Here is a 21,834-nt window from a genome sequence, read left to right as displayed (position 1 = left end):
AGTGGGTCAGTTCAAGGGGTGGGAGTTACATCTTTGTACGTTTAGACAGACACCGAAACGTACAATATCATCATATTGGCAGCATATAAAAAGTAAAGGCTTGACAGATGGATAAGTATTTATGATTCTTTAAAGACAGGTTGCAACTGAAAATGCAGGAACCTTTGCAAGGGTACAGTTGCTGGGGAATTCAATGATCCCAATAACATATTAGGACTCTCATTTATCATTAAATGATGGAGAAACTTTGTCCGACAAAGCTTTGTCTGACTTTTTAATAGCAAAATTATTTATAAATGAAATCCAGTCAGGAATAATACAATTAAAGTAATTTGCACTCTTTGTTTTGTTGAATTTATTATATCATCAAGGATGAAACATTTACAAGTATGTTGTAACATTAATATGTGTTTTACTCATTTACTGATTTGTGTGTGTGACAAGGGTGTAGAAGCAGTGGGGGACACGTCCCCCTCACTCATTAAAAAGGTGATTTTGTCCCCCCACACTTTTTCAAGCTAAACCAATACCGAATCTAAATGGTGACATTTTATTCAGTATTCTTTGCGTTTTGTTACTTTGGGCTGATTGAGCGACCATTAAGCCAATCACAGGCGAGCTTCATGAACCGAAACAAGCCTTGCGTAATAGGCTGTCAGTCAGAAAGTCTAATCAACCCGGCACTGTTCATTTCTACAAAGTTGCTTTGAACAATACTCATTTTCCATGTTTTTTATCGCCATTGATGTTGATATAAATTAATAATCTAGAGATGAGGAACACACAAACGCAGAAAAAACAAACAAAGGACAATCCTTCTTTTAAGCACACATTGTAAGAGGAGTTTATATCAGCGCATGAGTCTTCATTAAGTTATTCTTTTTACATTATGCTTGTGAGGTAAAAGTTTGATTGGTTGTTTTTGCCAATTTAAGCAGATTAATCGACCTGTGTTAAATATTTAAAGCTATTTTTAATATCAACTCCTATTTTTTACCTCTATGTTGGTGTGCAGTCGACAAACAATAGGAAAAAATAGCTCTGCTGTGTTTTTAGAACACTTAGCCATTTTACTGAAGCTAGTAGATTTGTAGACACACATGAAAACGTACTGATGTTATTGAAACTCATTATAATTATTATAAGACTATTATTGTTGTCTTTTGGTAAAAGTCATGCTCAACGGCTCACAAACTGAAGGGAAATTATAGATTTGCTTTGTTCTTATAATGCATAAAACCTCTACAGAATCTCTTTGTAGGTCTGTAGACATACACATTTTAAAGGATTCTTTTTTTTTTAAGAACTTTGATTCAGTGACTAACTAATTTGACCTAATTAAACCTTCTGACATCATCAGAAATGGTCACTGAATCATTAAATGGATCTGAACTAATTTTGGTGAATGTAGTCAAAACTCTCGAGCAACTTGGATGCATTTAAATCCCACAATGCACAGGCACAAATAAAACAATTTAGTAAAAAATTACTTTGTTCACATTCACATTGGCATTATTGTAATTGATTAAATAATTTATTCAAGGACCAGCTTGTGCTCAGTCTTTTATTGTAATGTGTGAAACTGAAGCAAGTGCTCCACAAGATGCCCTATATAGAGTTGTTCAAAAAGGCTTTCATGTTTGTTGCACCTTCTACTTGGAATGACCTACAGAAAACACTTAAACTACAGTGTCTAATTTCCTTAAATGATTTTAAAGGTTATGTTAAAACTATAGAACATGAGTCCATCCACACGTGCAAATGTTTTAATTAATGGCACTTTTATTTAATTGAAATGCACTTGAGTTGTCTTTGCCTCTTTTGTGTTTGTTTTGTGATTGTGTGATCTAATTTGTTCTGCTATCTTGGCCAGGTCTCTCTTGAAAAAGAGATTTTATATCTCAATGAGACAAACCTGGTTAAATAAAGGTTAAATCAAAATAAAATAAAATTGTTACAGCAAATTCTGCAAAATTTTTAAATAATTTGCAATACTTAAATCTTTAAAATACTACAAATACAAGTATATAATACTTCTATATGAATATAATACTTATTTTATACTTACAGTATGTATTAATTTTAAGGCTGTCGATTTAACACGTTAAAACAATTAACGCAATTAATCGCAATGCCCCCGGCATTAATAAGGTTTCTTGAGAAATGCAAGCTTGTATTACCACCTGTTTACTCCAGAGGGCAGTAAATGAAACTTCAGCTGTACGAGCAACGCACAGTTTATACAGTGAAGAAAACAACCCACAACACAAACATGCGTTATGTTTTTGAGTTCAAAACACTTAATGGAGTGCAAATCCGAACTAAGGGATCTCAATATGTATTCTAAGTATTAAATTATATTTAACTTGACACAGTGACCTAAACATTTTATGTTTATGATGCAATGCACCCGATACGCTATACAAGCCCTATGTCTGACCCAGCTGTACATAGATGGGTCCTTAAACAAGCCCTCATAATAAATCTCCAACTGATTGACAAATTCACTTGGGAAATGGATTGCTGTGAACTGTATGCCAATGATTGACTTATGATCAATAATATGGTAGTAAACAATACATTGTCAGACCTGCCAACCTGTACACATTTTGCATAGCAAGTACGCATTTTGATCAAAGTACGCTGGTACGATCTGTCACTCTAAACAATATATAAGCTGATTCAATTATTGAATTAATAAATAAAATGGAAATCCTGAACAGATACTTGGGTTTTATTCATAATTTACAGTGTTTACCGTGGGTTTTTTTTACATTACAACACAAGTTTTTGTAAATACTTTAAAATGAAAACATATATTACAATATAAAAAAATTAATTATTTAAATTGTTATTAAATAATTGAATGCAATTATGGTTATCAGTTTGTATAAGCACACATCATACAATGAAATATTAATCATGAAAAAAATGGTTTTAAGCAGGTGTACTGAAACTTTTGACTTTCACTGTATATTATAATATAGCCCAGTGCAGTGCAAGTTTGTAAAACATTAAAAGTTGAGTTTTTCTCAAGAATATATGATTGTATTGTTTTCTTCATAGTCGATTTATATGTTCAATAACTTGATGATATGGTTTTGAGTAGGTAAATGACCGTGTGCAAAGCAAAGTGTTGCAAAAGCAGGTGAAAATTTTCCTATGGTTGGAAGGTCTGCATTGTATTCTAAAGCTGCTTTTTGTATTGTCTTATCAATGATTAACGTCCAGGTTATGTATGTAACCTCCGTTCCCCGATGGAGGGAACGAGACGTTGTGTCGGAGAAGCGACACTAGGGGTCTCTCTTGAGTGCCGAAATATGCCTCTGACTTATGAAAAAAGGCCAATGAGAAGTTGGAAGACAGTATTTGCATACCCCGCCCCTGGACATACAGGTATTTAAGCGGGCAAATACGGGAGTTCATTCAGGATTTTTCTGAGGAGCCGGAAATGGTCCGGCCACAACAGTGGCTCGGCTCAGTGACATGATGGGGAGGACACAATGTCTTGTTCCCTCCATCGGGGAATGGAGGTTACATACGTAACCTAGACGTTCACATTGTGTCGGAGAAGCGACACTAGGGGTCCCATTTAATCATGCCATGCGCTGGGCCGTGTACGTGAACTGCTGATACAGAAGCGGGAAGGTATTCTGAAGTGCAAACGCGACCAACTGTATCAGGCAGCACGTACCCTTCCCCAATGCCCCATTGAAGTCATCAGAATCCTTCTGGTTACCCTAGTGAGGGGAACAAGGTGATGCCCAAGCCTGGCTGGGCCTCTTTTCTCTCTATGTTTCTTGCGTAGAGTAATCACGGCCGGTGCCCTTACATGCATTAAGGGAAGGGGGTCTTACCCAGTTTCCTATTCTTTCAGGGGGAGAAGACCCAGCGAGACCACACCTAACCTGCAGGGGAGGTAAAGGTGGCAAATACATCACATGGCCGCTTAGGTCCTATGTGGGAAAGTTGGTGCAGTGGTAGATCCAGCCTCGGAGAGGAGGGTGTTGCTACAGCACGGCGATTGAGGCAGCTGGAACTGCCTAAGGGAGACACCTGAGTCCACTCGTAAGGGGACAGTACCGCGGAGATTACACACAGGGGGAGTCCGCATACGAGGCCTTTAACCTGTGGAGCACCTATTCCAGTACAGGGTAGATTAAGTACCCATAGTGGATTGGGTCGGCGAGTTCCTCCGCTGAACTGCGGACCCATGAGGGCTAGGGAGGAATCATCCAGGGATCCGAGAGATGGGATCTCCTGGGAAAAAAGGCGCACTATTTTACCTCGGCTGAGGGAAAGGGCGCTAGGCGCAAGCGATTCACCCGGCCAGTTCGTCAGCGTGTTACCAAGTTCTACGGGCTCGGACCTGAGAGAACACGAGACGATACCGACTCAACCCGGAGATTGTAAAATCTCGCGAAGGTATTAGTTGTTGCCCACTATGCTGTTCTACAGATGTCTGCTAGGGAGATGCCCCTGGCCAGTGGCCACGAGGATGCAACACTTCTGGTTGAGTGCGCTCAAACCCGGAAGGGGGACACGGCCTGGGTGTGATAAGCCTATGAAATGGCGTCGACAACCCAGTGGGCGAGCCTCTGTTTGGAGAGAGCATTCCCTTTCTGCTGTCCCCTGAAGCAGACAAAGAGCTGCTCAGAACATCTAGAGCTCTGCGTGCGGTCCAAATAGATAAGCAAAGCACGTAACGGACACAGCAATGAAAGGGCTGGGTCTGCCTCCTCCCGGGGCAGCGCTTGCAGGTTCACTACCTGATCTCTGAAGGGCATGGTAGGAACCTTGGGCACGTAACCTCGTGGTCTTAGGATCACATATGTGTCTGCTGGACCGAACTCCAGGCAAGTGTCACTGACAGAGAACGCTTGCAGGTCCCCGACCCTATTGATGGAGGCGAGCGCGATCAGCAGGGCCGTTTTGAGAGAGAGGGCCCTGAGTCCAGCTGAGTCTAGCGGCTCGAAGGGGGGGGTCTCTGGAGGCCCGTGAGGACCACTGAGAGATCCCAGGAGGGGAACAGGCTTGGCCGGGAGGGATTTAGCCTCCGGGTGCCTCTTAGGAACCTGATAATTAAGTCGTGCTTACCAAGCGACTTCCCGTCTACTGTATCGTGGTGAGCCGCGATGGTGGCGACATACACCTTGAGGGTGGAAGGGGACAGCCTCCCCTCCAGCCTCTCCTGTTGGAACAAAAGCACTGACCTAACTGCGCACCTCTGTGGGTCTTCAGCTCGGGAAGAACACCAATTTGCGAACAGGCGCCACTTTAGGGCGCAAAGATGCCTGGTAGAAGGGGCTCTGGCTTGGTTGATTGTGTCTACGACGGTCGATGGTAGACCGGCTAGCTCTTCCGCGTCCCATCCAAGGGCCAGACGTGGAGGTTCCAGAGGTCTGGGTGCGGATGCCAGAGCTTGCCCCGTCCCTGAGAAAGAAGGTCCTTCCTCAGGGGAATTCGCCTGGGAGGGGCTGTCGTGATTCCCAATGTGCTCTAAGTCCTCGTGGTGGCTTAGTGATTCGCCTCAATCCGGGTGGCAGAGGATGAATCCCAGCATCCCAGATCAATCCGTGTCTGAGAACGTCAACTCTCGCATCTTAACACATGGCTTGTTGCCACGGAGACATTGCACGTGTGGAGGCTTCACGCCACCCAGAGCGGCATCCACGCCCAACTCACCATCTTTACTCGCTGAGCTACCCAGGCCCCTGCTTTTAAGCTGTTATATTATACATACAAACTGTACATTTTAGATGCTGTCAATATATTGATTTTGTATGTTTCAGTGTATCCAAACTGATTGTGCTAGAACCACACTTTAAATATGAATACCTACTAATACTAATTAAATCATTGTTTTGTTATGGTAATACTGTATTGTTCTTTAATTAAAGGGATTATTGTAATTTTTTAGCTCAACCACAGTATTCTGATCCAAGGGTCTCCTTCAGTCATTGAGCAAGAGTAGTGAAGAAAACAACAACAGTCACCCACCACACCATCAGTGCACTGGGACAAACAGTACAACCTAAGTCCAAAATATATTTTTAGATCTGGCTGCTATTCATCTGCCACCAGCTGTCATTAAAATCTCTGATGACAGCAATTGCCAGTGAGAATACCCCATGTGTCCATATGTTTCCTAAATTAAATTTCAAAAATATTTTAAGATCTTGATTCTCACCTGTACTTCTATTTTATTTCAGACACTTATTGCGATACACAACTATGCTCATCTATTGTTTTTACATTTGATGTGATAACAAAGTAGCACACTAATTTTGTTACCTACAAGCTATATGTTTATACTGTCTTTAATTACTCTGAAGTCACTCAGATTCTGATTAGCTGACAGAGTGAACGTGTGCATATGGGTACAGAGGAACAAGGGATCTCTTGAGGAGCACTAAGGAGAGGAATGCCCTCTCGTTGCCCTGAGAACTACACAGGCCTTTCCTTTTGGTGTCCCCATCCACCATAGGGGAGTTTCCCAACTGTAAATTTAGCCCATACATAGTGCCCACAAGCTCTGGCTGACAACATTCCCTCCATTGCCACACTCCTCATTACAACCGACCACACTTCTCCAGTTTTTGAGAGTATGTATGTGTCTGTCTTCAAAATATTTTCATCACTCTCAGCCATCCCTGAATCGTTTCCAGGAAAAGCAAACGAAACATAGCAAAACAAAAATATTTCACAAGAAAATACTGTGCATTTTTTCTTTTGCAGAAATCTTAAACACCTACATTTTTTTACAAGTCTGAATTAAAGAAACATGAAGATGTAAATATTGGTGTACAGTTGAATGTTTGAATAGAAGTCTTTGGGTGAAAATGTCTGAGTGGAATGGTCCTTGTATATAGATCAAATCTGTTTGACTGTTTTGGCTGTGTTGCTACAGTAAATTAACAACCAGATTTTTTTTTATTTTCTAAAGACAATGTGACTGGTGCTTGGGTATTGTACAAGGGTATTGTGGGTGCTTGCCAGGGTGTTGCTATGTTGTTGTATAGGAGTTCTGTGAAGTTTTAGCGCTATGCTATGTGGTTGTTAGAGTGTTTCGGATGTCAAACGAGGCCCCATGCTATATGATATCTATGATATTCTGGTCTCTAGACATGGCTCAGGTCCCTCGCTTGATGTTTTATTGTCAGCGAAGAGAAAATCTGATCACTGAAAAGCATTTCACAAGAGTCAGACAAGCTCTGATAAGCTTGAAAGAAGTGAAGTTGAGAAGTCTGCAGATATTTACACTAAGCTAATCTGTCAGTGTGCCTTTCCTTTAGCAAACCTTGCAACAACTGAATGTTCGCTCAACGTGCGACCTTTTTTGGATTGATGTCATTGGGACAGTAGACAGTTTGTGTGTCCATCAACAGCCTCAGTGGGACATGAGCAGGTTTGACTAATCTGCCCACAAATTTTTGACTGTTTGAATGTTTTGAAATTCTTCTTTAGTATGGTCACAAATTACTGCCAGACTTCAGTTTGTAGAATTGTAGAATCTTCACTTCCCATGTGATCATGTTCAACTAAACTATATTCCTTTATTCTTTACTCTACTACTATCTCTACTTTACTCTGCTTATTTGTATATGGTACGGTAGTTGACGCTTAATGTGCCTATGGACTTTTATTTTATTCACATCAAGTTTTGAGGTTAAAATGTATATGACTGTATAAAGGAAAGAATATATCTTAGGTCATGTCACTGGTCATCATTTCCTGTTTCGCCAAGTTTGTTTACCTTTTCCTAACAAAAAAATCTAGAGTTCTGACCCACTTGCTGCTAAATGCTGCAAACTTGCCTCAAATTTCCAACTCATTATTTTCACATACAAATGAGCTTGCGATTCACCACAAACATTTGCCGAGGTGCACTTGACTACACCGCATATCTGTACTTTTCCATCATTTGATTTATTTTTACTGATGTGATCAAAATATACATTACAAAAATTAAGGGATTCTTGTTATCAAAACAGGTGCAATATCTGGTTCAAAAAGCTAACAAAGATTTAAAAAAATGAATCTGCAAAGTGTCGCGCGACGATAATCACTTGTGGTAATATAAACAATCTGTTTTAACACCTTAAAATGAAGCACACTAAAGAATATTATGAAATCTAAAAGATGTGCTCCACATTAATTCAGTCTTTTTTAATAATTATTTTTTGAAAAAAGCGTTTATAAATATATTTTAAATGTATTTTCTGCAAGAAGTGTTATTGCAGAAAGACATATTAAAGATGTATTTTTTTTTTAATTCACATTATGTAATATTTTATGTTACTTTACTTTGAAAAGATCTTCAGTTTCTTGTGGAAAGTTTATAATAATATTGGTCAACAACATATCAGACTGAATGTGAGATGTGAAATTGAATATTATGGTAAGGTTGATTTAAAACTTAGTGTTTATTTTATTTTGAACTTTGTTTGTCAGGTTCTAAATAAAGAGAAAATAATATAGGAGGAAGTAGCTTCTATTTTAGAAGTATTTATTTCACTGACTAGATTTTACAAAAATAGGTGTTACGGTATGGTTATTTATTATTTTAACAAATTGTTATTGGTTTTACAGAATTTCATTTTTTTACTATATTGCAAAATATATAGTTATCAATATATATAGTTATCATATTATAAAATGACTCATATCGTGATATAAGATTTTGGTCATATCACCCACCCCTAATATGAACTCATCAAAACTTCATGCATAATCATAAAATAATGAACAAAATAAAAATAGTTTTAGAAAGAGTTAAGCACGGCACACCACAGGACATGTCAGCTATCTCAAATCAACTCCCCATATCTACACATCATAAGACAATCTTATGAAAATATAGTTTCACTAAGCGTTCTAGAAAAATCCAAAGAACTTTGGAAGAAAATTGTTTAGCATCCTTCTCCACTAAACACATCACCTGGAACCAAAATGACTTCTTCCATCATGACTTCACCTCTAAAGTGGAAGACCTCATCATTACGTGGCATGCATTCAAAACCTGGTGATCCTCAAGCCCAACAAACTAATAGGATGCTTTGTGTCAATGTTGCTTTTCTGTCTGCTTGTAGCACGTCAGAGGCCCAGGCTAGTTTTTCCTAATTGCTCTGTGGGCCTTGTGAGGGCAGTTATCCGCTATTGATGGCGCATTTGGGAGGAAAGACCTTGGCTGACAGGAGCTCTGACAAATACAAGCAATGTATACTATGACTTATTGGAATGTTGGATTGAAAAATGCATGGTCCTTTCAAAGAAACAATGCAAAAAGCCTCATTTTCTAAGACCACTGAAATGGACACAGTACAAAGAACTCTAGTGAGAGCCACTCAGTGAGGCGATTGAATTCCGTGTTTACTAACTCCAATAAACCATCACATTGTGGGAGACTTTAGAAATCAAAACATAATTTTAGTGCTGTCTGGGATGACCTGATATGCCCCAGATCTACAATAACTGACCTCTATCAGGTCATCTTGCAAGATGTGCCTACCATATACAATAAAATAAATACTGTATATGCATAAATTAGCCATGAAATGATAACAGTTGCCTTAAGAAAATGTTCAGAACTTCTGTGCATTCTGGTTAAAACACTTATCTAAGAGAAATACTTTTCATTTAACAAATTAATGATTCTATTACACCCAGCGTACTAGCTGTTTGTATTCTGTAGTTGGGCAGCGTTGTCATGTCAAAAGTGTAAAATGTAGCACAAATGTAGCATTTTCTGCTTCTCTACATACAAAACAATACTGAAAAAAGGCATTTACCCTGTGGTGGAACCAGTTATTTCATTGTTTGCTTTTGTTTTGGCAGGTTCCTTTCAGAATTCATACAAGAATACAGTAAAAGTTTAATATGTGCCAACTTATAGTAAGGGCATATTTAAGATGGGTACAACTTAAGTATATGGGGGTTGAGGAGTGCCAGGGTATATACATGGTTATATAGTGCCCCCATAAAGTAGTTGGACACAAAAGACACATGTATGAATGTCACTGCATTAAATAACAAAATGCAAAACCAAGTAGCACATATTTTGAAGAAACCATAAGATGTGCAATCTTTTCAAGCAAAATCTTTTAAATTATAAAGCAATTTATAATTATAGCAAAGATATACTGTTGAAAATTAAGACAAATGCATTTAGCCACTTTCTGGTTAATAAACGTTAGTGGAACATGATCATAGTTAATGTGATGAACTACACCTGTGTGATCTAGAAGGGAACTGATTTCATATTTCCACCTTGGGACCATTTGCAAAAATGGCTCAGAAAAGTGCAGTTCATTCTGAGAAAAGGTCTTGCAGATGCCACTTGGTTTGACATTTTGTTTTCTGTTTTCTAATACATTCATAAAATAAAAGTGTTAAGGAATTTTCCAAATTCTCGTGTGCATATTGACACTATTGGTTAGCAGCTCAGTCAGAGGAGGATGTGCAGTTTGATTTATTATTTGCTTGGGTAATCCTCTGGTATGACAAAGTAAATGGCCCCCTGAGTTTATAAGTTACTTTGTGAGTTACAGCTGTATTTAAATATTCGGAGTCCAGCTCCAAATGCTGTTTCTAGACCTTTCACAACAACTTCTGCATTTTGCCGGGAAATGCGTCATCACACAAGCCAACTTTTTCTTTTTGGCACCACACAATGGTAGAGTGATCTAGCCTGCTTCCAGAGTTCGCTGTTGTAATTTTGGAGAAGTTACTTCATTCTTTCTCTGTCAAAAGAGAACCTCACTCTCTTTGGTAGCCAGGAAAACTTGCTCAAGGAAAAATCAAGGGAGGACCAAGTGAATGAGGGCAGAGGATGACAAGTCTGACCGAAGAAGAACAGTACACAAGATGTGTGCAAAACCCATTCATGGAGCTTTTCCTTTTTACATCTTTTAAGGTTAAAATTGAAGGTTTCATGGATAAAGAATGATTTTCATTGCATTAGATGAAAAAACAAACTAACTAACATTTTCTGCTGCATTTTTGCAATTACTTTTAACCAACTGCTTCCAAGGTCATTTTATGGATATATGAAGTCAGTTCCCTATCTGTCACTCACTCGATGTTGTGTCGATGAACTGACACTAGGGGCCACTCTTGAGAGCCTGGAAACACCTCTGATCTTTGATAAAACGGCAATGGGAATTGGCAAGTGGAATTTGCATGCCACTCCCCTGGACATACGGGTATAAAAGGAGGGGACGTGCATACCGCTCATTAGATTTTCTCTTCGGAGCCAAACGGTCGATGGTTCAAGCTGTGAAGCAAGCGATTTCCATCCCTCAACTCTGCTGGATCCTTATGGTGCATTACTGTGGCTTTCTCCCCTCTCTGCTCTAGTGCACTGCAGAGATTGCCCCTGGGCGCTTCAGCAGATTAAAAAATATTCCAAAAGAGCAGTTTTCCCTCACAAAAGATAATATATTCCTAAAAGAGCGGCAAAGCCCTTACAGCCCTTACTTCACTGTACCATAAAAAGGCGGTGTGTTGCGGCCAATCTTGGACCTGCAAGTTCTGAACCGGGCCTTACACAGACTCCCGTTCAAGATGCTGACATTAATATGCATTCTAACGAGCATCAAGATTGGTTCGCAGCGGTAGATTTGAAGGATGCATACTTCCTCGTCTCGAATCTACCTTGACACAGACCTTTCCTGCGGTTTTCATTCGAGGGTCAGGCGTACCAGTACAAAGTCCTCCCTTTCGGCCTGTCCTTGTCCCCTCACGTCTTCACGAAGGTAGCAGAGGCTGCCCTTGCCCCGTTAAGGGAAGTGGGCATCCGCATTCTCAACTACCTCAACGACTGTCTAATCCTAACTCACTCTCGGGATGTGTTGTGTGCACACAGGGACCTGGTGCTCACGCACCGCAGCCGGCTAGGGCTTCGTGTCAACTGGGAAAAGAGAAAGCTCCTCCCTGTTCAGAGCATCTCTTTTTTCAGTTTGGAGTTGGACTCAGTCTCAATGACGGCACACCTGACGAACGAGCATGCCCGGTCGGTGCTGGCCTGTCAGAAGGCGTTCAGACAGAGGACCGTGGTTCAACTGAAACTCTTTCAGAGGGTCCTGGGGCATATGGCGTCCTCGCCGGTGACTACACTGCTCGGGTTGATGCATATGAGACCGCTTCAGCACAGGCTCCGGACTCGAGTCCTGAGATGGCATGGCACCGCGGGACACATCGCGTGGCCATCACACCATCTTTTCAGCCCTTGGAACGACCTTGCATTTCTACGGGCAGGGGTTCCCCTACAGCAGGTCTCCAGACGTGTCGTGGTCACAACCGATGCCTCCAACATGATGACGGTCGCTTATATAAACTGCCAAGACAGGTTACACTCCCCTTGCATGTCACATCTTGCCTGCCATTTCTTCCTCTGGAGTCAGTAGCAGTAGTCACATCCCGGGCGACCTCAACATCACGCTGGACGCACTGTCACGTCAGGTCTCCAGCAAGGGAGAGTGGAGACTCCACCCTTATGTGGTCCAGCTAATTTGGAGTCGATACGGGCAGGCACAGGTAGACCTGTTTGCCTCCCCAGAATCCTCCCATTGCCCGCTCTGGTACGCCCTGACCGAGGCCACTCTCGGCATAGACGCGCTGGCACAAAGCTGGCCACCTGGACTACGCAAGTATGTGTTTCCCCCAGTGAGCCTACTTGCACAGACCCACATCACTCAGGCTAGGGCCCCCTATTTGAGGTGCCTGTATGCCTTGAAGTGGCATCTGTTCGCTAAGTGGTGTTCTTCCTGACAAGAAGACCCCAACAGGGCTATATGCCCAAGGTTCCCACGATCCCTTTCAGGGACCAAGTGGTGAACATGCAAGTGCTGCCCCAGGAGGAGGCAGACCTGACATTTGCAGAGCAGCAGGCTGGGCTACACCCAACACCTTTGTGAGATTTTACAATCTCATGGTTGAGCCGGTCTCATCCCGTATCTTAGCAGGAACAAACGAGTAAGTCCGGAATGACCAGCCGGGTATACCGCTTGCGCCTAGCACTTTTCACCTCCCTTGCGCTGAAGATGTGCGTTGTTGATTCCCAGAAGTGTTCACAGATGTGTCCCTTGGTTGATTTCCTCCTAGCCCTGCGGCAGTTGAGTTTGCGGAGAAACTCACTGCCAGCCCAGTACTTGTGCTAACTACGCCCTGTGCTGGGACAGGTGCTCCGCATGTGCTGGTTCCCTATAGGCGACCCCTTGCAATGTATTTCCACTTAAAAACGTTTCCCGATTGGCAAACTGCATCTTCCTTGGGCAGAGACCCCTCTGCCCCAGTCTCCATGCTCATAGAGCTTCCAACCATGGGACTTCTCCACATGACATAATTTCGACTAGACTCGGCAAGACCATGCGATGTATTTCCTCTTGATTCCCCCTCTCTCCAGGCAGGGTGTGGTCTCTGTGGTGTCTTCCCCTTGGGAGTGAAACCCCCCCTACGCGGACACTGGCGTCCGGTCAGTTAGCTAGAGGAACGACTAGGACATTGGACTTTTCTCCTAAGTACAGTGGTGTTTCTGGGCTCTCAAGAGTGACCCCTGATGTCACTTCATCGACACGATGTCCATCAGGGAACGGAGGTTAAGAAAGTAACCAGGACGTTTCCCCACAAGTGCACACAGGTGCCCTTGCAGAATAACCACAGCTGGAGTTCATCACATTAAATGGGCAGGTTACACTAACATTTGTCTAGAAAGTGTCTAAATACTTTGTCTTAATATTGAACTCTATATCTATTGCTTTATACTTTAAAACCTTTCTAACTTCTTTTTGTGAAACATTCTATTTGAAAAATATGGATGTACTTATAAATTGTTGTGTAATGCAATGACAGTGTTACATTTTCAAGTTTAGCCAAAGTGTCTTCTTTGGGCAACTGTATGTGCTAGCATGTGTTGCCATGGCTTTGAAAAACAAAACATAACACATGCATGTGGTTCACACATTCATGTATAATTCCTACAATGCCCTGTGGGAAGGGTTCACAGAGTTTCCCCCATTGGTGTGGTTGTCCTTAAAAAGTTTCCTCTCCAAGAAGATAATTATGACAACACAAGATGTATTACCCTGCATAGCAGAATAAATCTATGGTAGGAGTGTAATAATACACTTTTTGGTATTTTTCAAACCTTGTAAAGAATTACAGCTTGTTGAGTTTTTTAACTGGTTATTTAGAATAATAGTTCACCCAAAACGGTAAATTCTGTCATAATTTACTCACCCTCATATGTGGAAAATATAAGGTGATGTTTTAATGAATATTGCAAGCAATCTATTCAGTACAATAGTTGTGGATAGTGACTCACTTTAAAGCAGTAGTTTTCAAACTTGGGGGCACGACTCCCCAGTTGGGCACCAGAGTACTGTCTAAGACTTTGAAAAACCCTACTTTAAACCTAAAAAAGAGCCCAAACTTATAATATATAAAAGCAGATGGTGTGTCATATTCCAAGTCTTCTGAAGGCATACAATAAGTTTAAAGTGACAAACTTAATAAGCGCTATGAGAGTGGCTCATTCACAGTGGCTTGTGTGTTAATATGAGAACTTGTATTGTTTAGCACTAAAACCAATGCAAGTTCTCATGTAAACCATGGTGAACCAGCTTCTCTCATAGTGCTCATGAACAAGCAATGAACCGAAATAACTTAAAGTTGTTTGTCTCCAAAACCTATCGAATACCTTCTGAAGTCTTGGAATATGATACATGAGTTGTATGGACTTCTTTTATGATACTTTGGGACATTTTTTAAGCATTAAAGTAAGCCAGTATCCACTGCCACTGTATTGAAAAGATGGGCCACTATATTTATGATTAATTTCATATTTTTTTGCACGAATAGACACAATAATTTAAATTTTTGGATAATCGATTACATTAAGCTTAATTAAGGTAAATCCTTGGAACAAACTAACAGTCACCTCTTTAATGTAAAAAAAAGATAAACCTTACCTTTTTAGTTTTAACAGTAGAATGACAGCAATCTCCACCATCATAGTTGCAGAATGCTCGATTGTTGATGGCATCGCAGTAATTATCACCCATGAAGGGCTAGTGAGAAAAAAATGGCAACTGTGCTCAGAAACAGGGAATTTTTACTACTACACATAAACCACACAACTTCCTTTATCAATGATGAATATAAGGTTATATAAATAAACTCTTCATTGTCACAATTAACATGAGGCTCATTGCCGTATAATAATCCGTTTCACAATAAACTGACATCCATCCATAAACTCAAATAAACCCAGGAAGAAAGAAAGAGACAGCCATTCACACATGCATGTATCCACAACTGTGTAAAAATAGATGCACAGACTTGAGTCTGTTGCAACTATGTTGACCTGGAAAAATTTTGTTGGTATTCCCGGGCTTGTGGATTGAGAAGGCTGCTTTTAATGGGGAAACCGAAGCCCTATTAAACTTATATGTGTCTCCCTTGGGAGTTACTGCACATTTCCATCTTGACAGGCACAAAAGGTTGCCCAACACACCTGTGACCTTTTCCAGTTTGAAATCATCTCTCTGGCTTGACCCAAATGCTTTCAGAGGGCTGCTGATTACCACCCATTGAAACTGGGTCAAGGGGAGGTAGGTTCAATAGTCTGCTGTTGTGGCCCAAATCAATAATATTACTGCAGGACTTATTATAAATGAGAGTGGGATTCGGATAATTGTCAAAGCTTTTCTTAGAACTGAGGTGAAGAGCACTTTCTGAGTAGCAGGGCAAGAAATGTAAAAACCACATTTGCTTTTAAAAATGATGATCAAAGATAAACACATGTAGAAATGTTGCTTTAGTCTTTTCAATAGTAAATGTAAATTGTCATCAGGACATATTTTTTGCCAACTCTAGCACTTCCTCAATAGCTCTTTCAGCAAAAAGACACCGTAGTTTGGTGATTTGAGGAAAGTGGGAACATGATATCCACTAGATGATTTTTCCAGGTTCGTCTAAAATGCAAAAGAAAACAAATTGTCCTTCAAAACAAAAGGTGGTAACAAATCCCACTTGTCTGCTTTTGTTGGCCCTGTTAAACCTGACTCAGATTAAGCTAGATGGGTCCACAGAGCACACGAGAGGAAGACACCAAGCACAGCATGTTTATTTATGTATTAGACTTCAAACGGTGTGAGAAGATGGCAGAAACAACTGTTCAAGGTTAGGCTCCAGAGAAAAGGCTTCGCCAGACCTCCATGAAGGTACAGAGTTTAGTGTTATGGCTGGGAGATTAACCTGAAACATTTACAAAAGTGGTGCTAATGGATGTTATCATTCTACCTTAGAACTAGAGTTTAGATTGTGTAATCAAACACAAATTGTGAATAAAAGATGGATAAAATTAATAAAACCAATAAAAACAACCTGTTGAGAGTAGAATATGTCAGGTCTTACCTCACATCCCTTGATGCAATGAAATGCCTCTGGGGTGGGGTACCACTTTAGTCCCATGGTGCATACAATATTCTGCATGAAATAGAGAATGATTAAGTTACAGATGTTTTGAATAGCTTCAAACATAAAACAGTTTGAATTCAGTGTGCACTATTCAGAATTGAATTTGGAATGCCTTTTAAATTCAAATTGAATTACTGAATTGAGCTGACTTTTTCAATAAAGGCAGCTAAATTAACGCAACGTTGTAATTCAAATGCGAATAAGGAAGTCAAATTTGAATTAAATTAAATTCCAAAGAAATTCATATACGTGTAGTTTTCAATAATACATTTGAATGATTTTATGAATGTTCCATTAACATAATATCATACATGCAACATATGAAGTATGTGTGACAGGGCGGAGGGCAGGGCCTGGACGTGATTCCACACACCCGGCCCCTAATCAGGCTAATCAAGCCTCAGAGAGGGATAAAGGCCGACTGGAGACAGGAGTGGGACAGATAGAGAGATTTACGGACAGCTGTCTGACACCTGTGTGTGTGTGTGTGTGTGTGTGTGTGTGTGTGTTTGTCTTTTTGTTTCAATTTTATATTAAACAATTATTTATATTGTCAAGCCGGATCTTGCCTCATTCTTTACATTAATCCCTTTACAGTATGATTTTAATATATGATGATATCAATGTTTGAAATGCCACCTAACAAAATTAATATGTAATTAATTTACAGTATATATATATATATATATATATATATATATATATATATATATATATATATATATATATAGTATACCTGTATATATCACTTAATTTGCCAGAATGCTTTAATTTACCCTAAATTTAGAAAATTCCTCTTTCTGTCATTCCAGTTTATATTCCAGTTCAACCTGTTGAGAGTAGAATATGTCAATAGACATAGAATATGTAGAATATCTCAATCATGGTCAATTCATTTCACACTCATGCATTGAAAGGGAGTAACTCATTTCACAACCTGATTTTTTTTCCGCTATCATGCAAAATACAAACAAATCAAATCCTCTATGAACCCAGTGATCTGGACTAGATGGTTACATCCAGTGGTCGATTTGTAAAACCTTCAAAGGGGATGGTGTAGTCAAATATTTTTTGAATAATTCTAATACTTATGGCTCATTGACAAATAAGGTTGTACAAGGTGTTATAATGAGAAATCTTCTAAAAAATATTGTTTAAAACACTTGCTTTGTGTCCAATTTGTTTTCATATATTTTTGAAAAACCTTTATAGTATTTTCTACAAAAATAAAAATATACCTTTAAAATTGTCGTATGGTGTAACCATTAAGTAAAAAGTATTATAATACTTTCTTTGCACCTTGAATACATTAGAGTATAAACAACTCAATTGTTAATTTCCAAAAAGTTTTCAAGCACATTTTTCAAGATAAAAAAATAAATATATGTTTATAAATATTATGAATTTTTGGAGCGTAAGATCAGGTCCGGGTGGGCCAGTAAGGGGCCACCAGGATGACCTGTTCCTCATCCTCCCTGATCTTGCACAGCACCAGTGCAAGAAGGCTCACTGGGGGAAATGCATACTTGCGTAGCCCCCGGGGCCAGCTGTGTGGCAGCGCGTCTGTCCTGAGAGGAGCTCCTGTCAGGGAGTACCACAGTGGGCAGTGGGAGTTGTCCTGGGAGGCAAAGAGATCTATCTGTGCCATGCCAAATCGCTCCCAGATCAGCTGGACAACCTGGGGGTGGAGCCTCCACTCTCCGCTCAGCGAAACCTGCCGGGACAACTCGTCCGCCATCGTGTTGCGGTTTGCAGGGATGTGAGTGGTGCGCAGCGACCTGAGTCGCGGCTGACTCCAAAGGAGGAGATGGCGGGCGAGTTGTGACATGTGACGAGAGCGCGTGCCGCCATGGCGATTTATGTACGCTACCGTCGCGGTGCTGTCTGAACGGATCAAGACGTGCTTGCCCCGGATTAGTGGGAGAAACCTCCGTAGGGCGAGAGATACAGCCAACAACTCCAGGCAGTTGATGTGCCAACGCAGCCTGGGTCCTGTCCAGGGCCCAGCAGCAGCGTGCCCGTTGCACACGGCACCCCAACCATGTTGAGAGTTTGGACACCTGCTGCAAGGGGACTCCAGTCTGCAGGAAGCAGAGGTCTGTCCAAGGGTTGAAAGTCTGATGGCAAGAAGGGGTGATTGTCACATGGTATTTGCTGTGGCGCCATGCTCATCTCGGGACTCGAGTCTGTAGACAGTGCTGAAGCGGTCTCATATGCATCAACCTGAGAGGAGCGGCCACGGCTGAGGATGCCATATGCCCCAGGAGCCTCTGGAATTGTTATAGAGGAACCGCTGTGGCGGGCTCGAAGAGAGTGAGGCACCTGAGCACTGACTGAGCGTGCTCGTTGGTGAGGCGCGCTGTCATTGAGACTGAGTCTAACTCCATGCCGAGAAAAGTGATGCTCTTTTTTTACTTAAAGTCCGACAAAAATATTTTCAAAACGACTTACTAAGCAATTGAAATTGTTAATCATAGAAGAGGTGTTTTCAAGTAAATGGTTTGTGTGAATTGCATTTTTTTATTTTTTTATTTAATAGATCTGGACAAAAATGAGCATCACTTCATTTAGGACACATGGCCAGAATATCCACCTGTTACCTGTTATTGTACATTGTTATGAATCTTGTAAATAGATTACACATTATGATCATGAAAAAGTTTTTTTTTTGCCCACTGCATTTGTTCTACTACAATCTACTACTTGACAATGTTTGAAAGTGCATGAAACATTTGAAAACTCGTGGTGTAAGTTTTATATGAAAACCTGTTTTACAGTGTTTTCAGAAAACTGCCATATTTTTTCACAGTGGAGAGAGCGAAAGCTTGCATACTCAAGGTTGGCAGATTGTAGGACTAAAGCTTCACCCTGGCAGCATATATACCAAACAGTACAAGTATCCAGATCTGATTGGGGGACTTCACCTATAGAAATCTGGCAACCTCACACATGTCGAAATCTAATTCAGACCAGCTAATCAGCCTTATTTAAAGTCTGTTATTTATCAAACGTATTCAAATTAAATATGAAATATTTTACTTACATGATTAGTTCTAAGTAATACATGACACAATTGATTTAAAGGGGATGGTAAGAGGGGATGGTGGTTTACAAAGTGGATGCTTTTTGGTATTTCTTGCAACAGGGGGATGGCATCCCCTCACATCCCCCTCAACTCGAGCCCTGGTTACATCAGCTTGCAATCAATGAAAGAGCTAGGCTTGAAGGATTACTGCCTTAAGAGCTTGGCTAAATAGAGGAGTCATTAAACTTCAGGAGGGCTACCCAGCTTCCACCCCTACTGGAGCACGCAATAGGGGGGAAATGGACCTCTGCCTCCTGGGTTAGCACAAGTAGAGAGGATGTTTAGAGAGGTGAAATGACGTGGTTTGGGGGAACTCCAGATGCAATGGGGAATGGAAAGGCTGAGCGTAAACAAAACATTTCCAAGAAAGCAGGCATTTGCCCTGTTGGCCAACTGTGGCCTTGCACACATACACACTTCGTATTCAGTGTCACACCAAGGGCCCAAGCGGCGTGTTTACTTAAGGGCTAATTTAAACCGCCTGCTCCTGAACTTGTGCTTGTTTTTATAGTTTCTCTGAAGGCCCAAGCTGTGCAAGTGCTACCTGCCTTCTATTAAAAAAGACTTTTATACTATCTGTATCAGAGACTGTTTTTCATTTTTAAGGCCTTTGACATTTTCCACCCAATACAGTCAAGACATAACATTTCCTGATGGTTTCCAAGCTTGTGTGCACTGCAAGACACAGAGGGTGATTTATGGAGGACTAGGTTACAAGAGATGTGCATGTATGCATATACAGGACATTCTCCTCCATGTCTCTGCCTTTGATTGTGATCAATAAAATTTATGCAAATAAATCATGTGAGTTTGATCTTCAACAATTCCATGAAAGAACTCAAAGGACCATGTCAGTTCAATCTCCCTGCAAGGTTGATTTACACAGAACAAGCTAAAACTATGATATGGAGGATTAGCCCAGAAGGAGCAGGAGAAGTCTGAACTCCTCATAATCCCAGCCAACCCATCAGTCGACCAAAACATCACAGTACAACTGGATTCAACAACACTAACACCAGCTAAAACTGCCAAAAACCTGAAGGTAGTATTTGATGACCAGTGAAAATGATCTGTCACACAGATTCCCGATTTACATCCTGTTTTCATTTTTGAATACACTGTGCAGCTCCTAGTTGTCATCTCAAGATTGTACTACTGCAATGCTCTGTTGGCTGGCGTTCCAGCTAGCCTCTACAGATGATCCAAAATGTGGAGCCCACATCACACCCCTTAGTCTCACTCTACTGGCTATCTGTAGAAGCCTACTTCAAATTTAAGGCTCAGACATTGGTGGACCTCTGCTACAAGCTGCTTGAACAGCATCCTCAGATTTTAAAGTAAGTCTCTTAAGATAAATGTGTTTTCTAAGTGATTAAATGTAAATGTAAATAAAAGAGCAGTGCTCTTGCATTCAGGAGATTATTTTGTGCTTCCCAAAGCTCCACTACAGTCTATAAAATCAAGTAAAGAACCACATGGCACAAACCACAATCTAGAAAGAATGAAAAGCAAAAAGACCACACCAAAGAACCTCTGCAATACTACAGAGGAGGAAATGCAAATATGGAATGAAAAATCCAGACAACCTCATAACCACACGTGGGCATGATGTCCCCCAAAAATGTCATTCAGTAGTCCATTTATAAATCAATGACATAGTAAAGGCAGAAATGGATATTCCTTGAGACCTGTCTGGCCTCGGTGACCCTAGCCACAGCGTTCTTGTTTGTGCTATTGATATAGTATGAAATCACTAGTTCCACAAAGATATTGAAGAATAAGGCACATTTTTGTCTCTTCCCATGAGTTTCAATGAGTCATTTGATTAAGTCATTGCTTTGAGCTCTGGAGTCACTTGGGCTTTTGCGGTCTGCTTCTGTCAGTAAAGCAAAGACCCTACAGCTGCGATAAAATAACTCCTTTCTCCTCTTACACATTTTAGGACTAGTTGAGTAAGGAGAGGAAAGACCCAATGTAACAGCAAGGAAAACAACCCTTAGCCATTTTCTGTCATATGTATGATACGTTGATAAATGGTTCAAAAGCAGTTCAGAATGTCATCATGGTTAAGGTTGAGTATTCTTTAGTTGACACTGTCCACTTCTTTTGTCCAGTTCTGTGGTTTGTCGGTTTTGTAGTGAAACTTATTTTGAGGAAAATAACATTTTGTTTGCTTTCACAACACTCATCATTTCTGAAGCACTCCAGGTCTAATCTAAGACACTCTGAGGAAATAAGAGGTATGTGTCACTACTGTCTAAAACTTTTGT

The 21,834-nt window shown here is 40.7% G+C and overlaps 1 protein-coding gene across 1 annotated transcript in view; it reads right to left on the bottom strand.

Annotated features, from left to right (window-relative positions):
- Positions 1-21,834, bottom strand: part of LOC127642975 (pappalysin-1-like) — a 140,574-nt gene that overhangs the window by 7,294 nt on the left and 111,446 nt on the right. The window contains exons 20-21 of the mRNA XM_052125462.1: positions 16,417-16,488; positions 14,970-15,068 (exon numbers count right to left, since the gene is read on the bottom strand). Of these exons, the coding sequence (XP_051981422.1) occupies positions 14,970-15,068; positions 16,417-16,488 (171 nt within the window). The remainder of the gene's footprint in view (positions 1-14,969; positions 15,069-16,416; positions 16,489-21,834) is intronic.

This window comes from Xyrauchen texanus, chromosome 4 (genome assembly GCF_025860055.1).
Source record: "Xyrauchen texanus isolate HMW12.3.18 chromosome 4, RBS_HiC_50CHRs, whole genome shotgun sequence".
In the NCBI taxonomy this organism is placed as follows: domain Eukaryota; kingdom Metazoa; phylum Chordata; class Actinopteri; order Cypriniformes; family Catostomidae; genus Xyrauchen; species Xyrauchen texanus.
Note: the sequence above shows the minus strand (reverse complement) of the source record. Positions and strands in the feature narration are given on the sequence as shown.